At 50.0% G+C, this 10,074-nt stretch overlaps 1 protein-coding gene across 1 annotated transcript; it reads left to right on the top strand.

Annotated features, from left to right (window-relative positions):
* The first annotated feature begins 3,872 nt into the window (after positions 1 to 3,872).
* Positions 3,873 to 4,772, top strand: LOC128315383 (putative protein TPRXL). Its single transcript, XM_053221899.1, has one exon. The coding sequence runs from the start codon at positions 3,873 to 3,875 to the stop codon at positions 4,770 to 4,772; it is 900 nt and encodes a 299-aa protein (XP_053077874.1).
* The last annotated feature ends 5,302 nt before the right edge of the window (positions 4,773 to 10,074 follow it).

The following is a 10,074-nucleotide window of genomic DNA, read 5'->3' as shown; positions in this document are numbered from 1 at the left end:
CTTCTGCAACCTCAGAAATGCCCCCGTCAACATCCTCCACAGATGACACTTCAGCCTCTTCCCATGCAAGCAACTCACATGCAGTGACATCAGAGATTTCCATCACATCAGTATCAACAGACACCACTGGAGGAAACACAAAACACACATCGCACTCTGAAGCAGCAAGTTTTACCCCAGTCACCTCAACACTCTCAATGTCAACTGGACTAAGAGAACACTCCATGGCACGCTCTTCAGTCACTTCTGCTTCAGAGACAACAGCGTCTTCTCAAAGCCACAGGACACAGACCAAGGACAGCACCAGAGAATCTCAAAGCAGCACGAGATTGGCAGTGATCACAACAACGCCTTCATCCTCCCTAAATGGACACACCCTTACAGAGAGCACCTCACAGGAGACATCCACCTCTGGGGAAGCAAGGACTTCATCTCCTTCCAGCATCAGCCACAAACCTTCTGCAACCTCAGAAATGCCCCCGTCAACATCCTCCACAGATGACACTTCAGCCTCTTCCCATGCAAGCAACTCACATGCAGTGACATCAGAGATTTCCATCACATCAGTATCAACAGACACCACTGGAGGAAACACAAAACACACATCGCACTCTGAAGCAGCAAGTTTTACCCCAGTCACCTCAACACTCTCAATGTCAACTGGACTAAGAGAACACTCCATGGCACGCTCTTCAGTCACTTCTGCTTCAGAGACAACAGCGTCTTCTCAAAGCCACAGGACACAGACCAAGGACAGCACCAGAGAATCTCAAAGCAGCACGAGATTGGCAGTGATCACAACAACGCCTTCATCCTCCCTAAATGGACACACCCTTACAGAGAGCACCTCACAGGAGACATCCACCTCTGGGGAAGCAAGGACTTCATCTCCTTCCAGCATCAGCCACAAACCTTCCACAGTGTCAGAAATGCCCATGTCAACAATCTCCACAGAAGACACTTCAGCCTCTTCCAGTACAAGCAACAGACATCAAATGACATCAGAGTTCCGCCAGTCACCAATCTCCACAGACACCACTGTGGGAAACACACAACACACATCATACCCTGAAACACCAAATTATACTGTAGTCACCTCAATACTCTCAAGGACAACTGGAGTAGAGGAACAGTCCACGGCACCCACTTCCATCACTTCTGCTTCAGAGACAACAGCGTCTTCTCAACGCCACGGGACTCAGACCATGGACACCATCAGGGAATCTCAAACCAGCACTATCTCAGCAGTGATCACATCAACTCCTTCATCATCCCTAAGTGGACACACCCTTACAGAGGGCATCTCACAGGAGACTTCCACTTCTGGGGAAGCACGCACTTCATCTCCTTCTAGTGTCAGCCACAAGCCTTCCACGGTGTCAGAAATGCCCACGTCAACGTCCTCCACAGATGACGCTTCAGCCTCCTCCCCTGCAAGCAACTCACATGCAGGGACATCAGAGGTTTCCATACCACCAGTATCAACAGACACCACTGGAGGAAACACAAAACACACATCGCACTCTGAAGCAGCAAGTTTTGCCCCAGTCACCTCAACACTCTCAATGTCAACTGGACTAAGAGAACACTCCATGGCACGCTCTTCAGTCACTTCTGCTTCAGAGACAACAGCGTCTTCTCAAAGCCACAGGACACAGACCAAGGACAGCACCAGAGAATCTCAAAGCAGCACGAGATTGGCAGTGATCACAACAACGCCTTCATCCTCCCTAAATGGACACACCCTTACAGAGAGCACCTCACAGGAGACATCCACCTCTGGGGAAGCAAGGACTTCATCTCCTTCCAGCATCAGCCACAAACCTTCTGCAACCTCAGAAATGCCCCCGTCAACATCCTCCACAGATGACACTTCAGCCTCTTCCCATGCAAGCAACTCACATGCAGTGACATCAGAGATTTCCATCACATCAGTATCAACAGACACCACTGGAGGAAACACAAAACACACATCGCACTCTGAAGCAGCAAGTTTTACCCCAGTCACCTCAACACTCTCAATGTCAACTGGACTAAGAGAACACTCCATGGCACGCTCTTCAGTCACTTCTGCTTCAGAGACAACAGCGTCTTCTCAAAGCCACAGGACACAGACCAAGGACAGCACCAGAGAATCTCAAAGCAGCACGAGATTGGCAGTGATCACAACAACGCCTTCATCCTCCCTAAATGGACACACCCTTACAGAGAGCACCTCACAGGAGACATCCACCTCTGGGGAAGCAAGGACTTCATCTCCTTCCAGCATCAGCCACAAACCTTCCACAGTGTCAGAAATGCCCATGTCAACAATCTCCACAGAAGACACTTCAGCCTCTTCCAGTACAAGCAACAGACATCAAATGACATCAGAGTTCCGCCAGTCACCAATCTCCACAGACACCACTGTGGGAAACACACAACACACATCATACCCTGAAACACCAAATTATACTGTAGTCACCTCAATACTCTCAAGGACAACTGGAGTAGAGGAACAGTCCACGGCACCCACTTCCATCACTTCTGCTTCAGAGACAACAGCGTCTTCTCAACGCCACGGGACTCAGACCATGGACACCATCAGGGAATCTCAAACCAGCACTATCTCAGCAGTGATCACATCAACTCCTTCATCATCCCTAAGTGGACACACCCTTACAGAGGGCATCTCACAGGAGACTTCCACTTCTGGGGAAGCACGCACTTCATCTCCTTCTAGTGTCAGCCACAAGCCTTCCACGGTGTCAGAAATGCCCACGTCAACGTCCTCCACAGATGACGCTTCAGCCTCCTCCCCTGCAAGCAACTCACATGCAGGGACATCAGAGGTTTCCATACCACCAGTATCAACAGACACCACTGGAGGAAACACAAAACACACATCGCACTCTGAAGCAGCAAGTTTTGCCCCAGTCACCTCAACACTCTCAATGTCAACTGGACTAAGAGAACACTCCATGGCACGCTCTTCAGTCACTTCTGCTTCAGAGACAACAGCGTCTTCTCAAAGCCACAGGACACAGACCAAGGACAGCACCAGAGAATCTCAAAGCAGCACGAGATTGGCAGTGATCACAACAACGCCTTCATCCTCCCTAAATGGACACACCCTTACAGAGAGCACCTCACAGGAGACATCCACCTCTGGGGAAGCAAGGACTTCATCTCCTTCCAGCATCAGCCACAAACCTTCTGCAACCTCAGAAATGCCCCCGTCAACATCCTCCACAGATGACACTTCAGCCTCTTCCCATGCAAGCAACTCACATGCAGTGACATCAGAGATTTCCATCACATCAGTATCAACAGACACCACTGGAGGAAACACAAAACACACATCGCACTCTGAAGCAGCAAGTTTTGCCCCAGTCACCTCAACACTCTCAATGTCAACTGGACTAAGAGAACACTCCATGGCACGCTCTTCAGTCACTTCTGCTTCAGAGACAACAGCGTCTTCTCAAAGCCACAGGACACAGACCAAGGACAGCACCAGAGAATCTCAAAGCAGCACGAGATTGGCAGTGATCACAACAACGCCTTCATCCTCCCTAAATGGACACACCCTTACAGAGAGCACCTCACAGGAGACATCCACCTCTGGGGAAGCAAGGACTTCATCTCCTTCCAGCATCAGCCACAAACCTTCTGCAACCTCAGAAATGCCCCCGTCAACATCCTCCACAGATGACACTTCAGCCTCTTCCCATGCAAGCAACTCACATGCAGTGACATCAGAGATTTCCATCACATCAGTATCAACAGACACCACTGGAGGAAACACAAAACACACATCGCACTCTGAAGCAGCAAGTTTTACCCCAGTCACCTCAACACTCTCAATGTCAACTGGACTAAGAGAACACTCCATGGCACGCTCTTCAGTCACTTCTGCTTCAGAGACAACAGCGTCTTCTCAAAGCCACAGGACACAGACCAAGGACAGCACCAGAGAATCTCAAAGCAGCACGAGATTGGCAGTGATCACAACAACGCCTTCATCCTCCCTAAATGGACACACCCTTACAGAGAGCACCTCACAGGAGACATCCACCTCTGGGGAAGCAAGGACTTCATCTCCTTCCAGCATCAGCCACAAACCTTCCACAGTGTCAGAAATGCCCATGTCAACAATCTCCACAGAAGACACTTCAGCCTCTTCCAGTACAAGCAACAGACATCAAATGACATCAGAGTTCCGCCAGTCACCAATCTCCACAGACACCACTGTGGGAAACACACAACACACATCATACCCTGAAACACCAAATTATACTGTAGTCACCTCAATACTCTCAAGGACAACTGGAGTAGAGGAACAGTCCACGGCACCCACTTCCATCACTTCTGCTTCAGAGACAACAGCGTCTTCTCAACGCCACGGGACTCAGACCATGGACACCATCAGGGAATCTCAAACCAGCACTATCTCAGCAGTGATCACATCAACTCCTTCATCATCCCTAAGCGGACACACCCTTACAGAGGGCATCTCACAGGAGACTTCCACTTCTGGGGAAGCACGCACTTCATCTCCTTCTAGTGTCAGCCACAAGCCTTCCACGGTGTCAGAAATGCCCACGTCAACGTCCTCCACAGATGACGCTTCAGCCTCCTCCCCTGCAAGCAACTCACATGCAGGGACATCAGAGGTTTCCATACCACCAGTATCAACAGACACCACTGGAGGAAACACAAAACACACATCGCACTCTGAAGCAGCAAGTTTTGCCCAGTCACCTCAACACTCTCAATGTCAACTGGACTAAGAGAACACTCCATGGCACGCTCTTCAGTCACTTCTGCTTCAGAGACAACAGCGTCTTCTCAAAGCCACAGGACACAGACCAAGGACAGCACCAGAGAATCTCAAAGCAGCACGAGATTGGCAGTGATCACAACAACGCCTTCATCCTCCCTAAATGGACACACCCTTACAGAGAGCACCTCACAGGAGACATCCACCTCTGGGGAAGCAAGGACTTCATCTCCTTCCAGCATCAGCCACAAACCTTCTGCAACCTCAGAAATGCCCCCGTCAACATCCTCCACAGATGACACTTCAGCCTCTTCCCATGCAAGCAACTCACATGCAGTGACATCAGAGATTTCCATCACATCAGTATCAACAGACACCACTGGAGGAAACACAAAACACACATCGCACTCTGAAGCAGCAAGTTTTGCCCCAGTCACCTCAACACTCTCAATGTCAACTGGACTAAGAGAACACTCCATGGCACGCTCTTCAGTCACTTCTGCTTCAGAGACAACAGCGTCTTCTCAAAGCCACAGGACACAGACCAAGGACAGCACCAGAGAATCTCAAAGCAGCACGAGATTGGCAGTGATCACAACAACGCCTTCATCCTCCCTAAATGGACACACCCTTACAGAGAGCACCTCACAGGAGACATCCACCTCTGGGGAAGCAAGGACTTCATCTCCTTCCAGCATCAGCCACAAACCTTCTGCAACCTCAGAAATGCCCCCGTCAACATCCTCCACAGATGACACTTCAGCCTCTTCCCATGCAAGCAACTCACATGCAGTGACATCAGAGATTTCCATCACATCAGTATCAACAGACACCACTGGAGGAAACACAAAACACACATCGCACTCTGAAGCAGCAAGTTTTGCCCCAGTCACCTCAACACTCTCAATGTCAACTGGACTAAGAGAACACTCCATGGCACGCTCTTCAGTCACTTCTGCTTCAGAGACAACAGCGTCTTCTCAAAGCCACAGGACACAGACCAAGGACAGCACCAGAGAATCTCAAAGCAGCACGAGATTGGCAGTGATCACAACAACGCCTTCATCCTCCCTAAATGGACACACCCTTACAGAGAGCACCTCACAGGAGACATCCACCTCTGGGGAAGCAAGGACTTCATCTCCTTCCAGCATCAGCCACAAACCTTCCACAGTGTCAGAAATGCCCATGTCAACAATCTCCACAGAAGACACTTCAGCCTCTTCCAGTACAAGCAACAGACATCAAATGACATCAGAGTTCCGCCAGTCACCAATCTCCACAGACACCACTGTGGGAAACACACAACACACATCATACCCTGAAACACCAAATTATACTGTAGTCACCTCAATACTCTCAAGGACAACTGGAGTAGAGGAACAGTCCACGGCACCCACTTCCATCACTTCTGCTTCAGAGACAACAGCGTCTTCTCAACGCCACGGGACTCAGACCATGGACACCATCAGGGAATCTCAAACCAGCACTATCTCAGCAGTGATCACATCAACTCCTTCATCATCCCTAAGTGGACACACCCTTACAGAGGGCATCTCACAGGAGACTTCCACTTCTGGGGAAGCACGCACTTCATCTCCTTCTAGTGTCAGCCACAAGCCTTCCACGGTGTCAGAAATGCCCACGTCAACGTCCTCCACAGATGACGCTTCAGCCTCTTCCCATGCAAGCAACTCACATGCAGTGACATCAGAGATTTCCATCACATCAGTATCAACAGACACCACTGGAGGAAACACAAAACACACATCGCACTCTGAAGCAGCAAGTTTTGCCCCAGTCACCTCAACACTCTCAATGTCAACTGGACTAAGAGAACACTCCATGGCACGCTCTTCAGTCACTTCTGCTTCAGAGACAACAGCGTCTTCTCAAAGCCACAGGACACAGACCAAGGACAGCACCAGAGAATCTCAAAGCAGCACGAGATTGGCAGTGATCACAACAACGCCTTCATCCTCCCTAAATGGACACACCCTTACAGAGAGCACCTCACAGGAGACATCCACCTCTGGGGAAGCAAGGACTTCATCTCCTTCCAGCATCAGCCACAAACCTTCTGCAACCTCAGAAATGCCCCCGTCAACATCCTCCACAGATGACACTTCAGCCTCTTCCCATGCAAGCAACTCACATGCAGTGACATCAGAGATTTCCATCACATCAGTATCAACAGACACCACTGGAGGAAACACAAAACACACATCGCACTCTGAAGCAGCAAGTTTTGCCCCAGTCACCTCAACACTCTCAATGTCAACTGGACTAAGAGAACACTCCATGGCACGCTCTTCAGTCACTTCTGCTTCAGAGACAACAGCGTCTTCTCAAAGCCACAGGACACAGACCAAGGACAGCACCAGAGAATCTCAAAGCAGCACGAGATTGGCAGTGATCACAACAACGCCTTCATCCTCCCTAAATGGACACACCCTTACAGAGAGCACCTCACAGGAGACATCCACCTCTGGGGAAGCAAGGACTTCATCTCCTTCCAGCATCAGCCACAAACCTTCTGCAACCTCAGAAATGCCCCCGTCAACATCCTCCACAGATGACACTTCAGCCTCTTCCCATGCAAGCAACTCACATGCAGTGACATCAGAGATTTCCATCACATCAGTATCAACAGACACCACTGGAGGAAACACAAAACACACATCGCACTCTGAAGCAGCAAGTTTTACCCCAGTCACCTCAACACTCTCAATGTCAACTGGACTAAGAGAACACTCCATGGCACGCTCTTCAGTCACTTCTGCTTCAGAGACAACAGCGTCTTCTCAAAGCCACAGGACACAGACCAAGGACAGCACCAGAGAATCTCAAAGCAGCATGAGATTGGCAGTGATCACAACAACGCCTTCATCCTCCCTAAATGGACACACCCTTACAGAGAGCACCTCACAGGAGACATCCACCTCTGGGGAAGCAAGGACATCATCTCCTTCCAGCATCAGCCACAAACCTTCCACAGTGTCAGAAATGCCCATGTCAACAATCTCCACAGAAGACACTTCAGCCTCTTCCAGTACAAGCAACAGACATCAAATGACATCAGAGTTCCGCCAGTCACCAATCTCCACAGACACCACTGTGGGAAACACACAACACACATCATACCCTGAAACACCAAATTATACTGTAGTCACCTCAATACTCTCAAGGACAACTGGAGTAGAGGAACAGTCCACGGCACCCACTTCCATCACTTCTGCTTCAGAGACAACAGCGTCTTCTCAACGCCACGGGACTCAGACCATGGACACCATCAGGGAATCTCAAACCAGCACTATCTCAGCAGTGATCACATCAACTCCTTCATCATCCCTAAGCGGACACACCCTTACAGAGGGCATCTCACAGGAGACTTCCACTTCTGGGGAAGCACGCACTTCATCTCCTTCTAGTGTCAGCCACAAGCCTTCCACGGTGTCAGAAATGCCCACGTCAACGTCCTCCACAGATGACGCTTCAGCCTCCTCCCCTGCAAGCAACTCACATGCAGGGACATCAGAGGTTTCCATACCACCAGTATCAACAGACACCACTGGAGGAAACACAAAACACACATCGCACTCTGAAGCAGCAAGTTTTGCCCCAGTCACCTCAACACTCTCAATGTCAACTGGACTAAGAGAACACTCCATGGCACGCTCTTCAGTCACTTCTGCTTCAGAGACAACAGCGTCTTCTCAAAGCCACAGGACACAGACCAAGGACAGCACCAGAGAATCTCAAAGCAGCACGAGATTGGCAGTGATCACAACAACGCCTTCATCCTCCCTAAATGGACACACCCTTACAGAGAGCACCTCACAGGAGACATCCACCTCTGGGGAAGCAAGGACTTCATCTCCTTCCAGCATCAGCCACAAACCTTCTGCAACCTCAGAAATGCCCCCGTCAACATCCTCCACAGATGACACTTCAGCCTCTTCCCATGCAAGCAACTCACATGCAGTGACATCAGAGATTTCCATCACATCAGTATCAACAGACACCACTGGAGGAAACACAAAACACACATCGCACTCTGAAGCAGCAAGTTTTGCCCCAGTCACCTCAACACTCTCAATGTCAACTGGACTAAGAGAACACTCCATGGCACGCTCTTCAGTCACTTCTGCTTCAGAGACAACAGCGTCTTCTCAAAGCCACAGGACACAGACCAAGGACAGCACCAGAGAATCTCAAAGCAGCACGAGATTGGCAGTGAACACAACAACGCCTTCATCCTCCCTAAATGGACACACCCTTACAGAGAGCACCTCACAGGAGACATCCACCTCTGGGGAAGCAAGGACTTCATCTCCTTCCAGCATCAGCCACAAACCTTCTGCAACCTCAGAAATGCCCCCGTCAACATCCTCCACAGATGACACTTCAGCCTCTTCCCATGCAAGCAACTCACATGCAGTGACATCAGAGATTTCCATCACATCAGTATCAACAGACACCACTGGAGGAAACACAAAACACACATCGCACTCTGAAGCAGCAAGTTTTACCCCAGTCACCTCAACACTCTCAATGTCAACTGGACTAAGAGAACACTCCATGGCACGCTCTTCAGTCACTTCTGCTTCAGAGACAACAGCGTCTTCTCAAAGCCACAGGACACAGACCAAGGACAGCACCAGAGAATCTCAAAGCAGCACGAGATTGGCAGTGATCACAACAACGCCTTCATCCTCCCTAAATGGACACACCCTTACAGAGAGCACCTCACAGGAGACATCCACCTCTGGGGAAGCAAGGACTTCATCTCCTTCCAGCATCAGCCACAAACCTTCCACAGTGTCAGAAATGCCCATGTCAACAATCTCCACAGAAGACACTTCAGCCTCTTCCAGTACAAGCAACAGACATCAAATGACATCAGAGTTCCGCCAGTCACCAATCTCCACAGACACCACTGTGGGAAACACACAACACACATCATACCCTGAAACACCAAATTATACTGTAGTCACCTCAATACTCTCAAGGACAACTGGAGTAGAGGAACAGTCCACGGCACCCACTTCCATCACTTCTGCTTCAGAGACAACAGCGTCTTCTCAATGCCACGGGACTCAGACCATGGACACCATCAGGGAATCTCAAACCAGCACTATCTCAGCAGTGATCACATCAACTCCTTCATCATCCCTAAGTGGACACACCCTTACAGAGGGCATCTCACAGGAGACTTCCACTTCTGGGGAAGCACGCACTTCATCTCCTTCTAGTGTCAGCCACAAGCCTTCCACGGTGTCAGAAATGCCCACGTCAACGTCCTCCACAGA

Source organism: Acinonyx jubatus, chromosome C2 (assembly GCF_027475565.1).
Source record: "Acinonyx jubatus isolate Ajub_Pintada_27869175 chromosome C2, VMU_Ajub_asm_v1.0, whole genome shotgun sequence".
NCBI lineage: Eukaryota > Metazoa > Chordata > Mammalia > Carnivora > Felidae > Acinonyx > Acinonyx jubatus.
The sequence above is the reverse complement of the archived record's forward strand: the minus strand, read 5'-3'. Positions and strand labels throughout refer to the sequence as shown.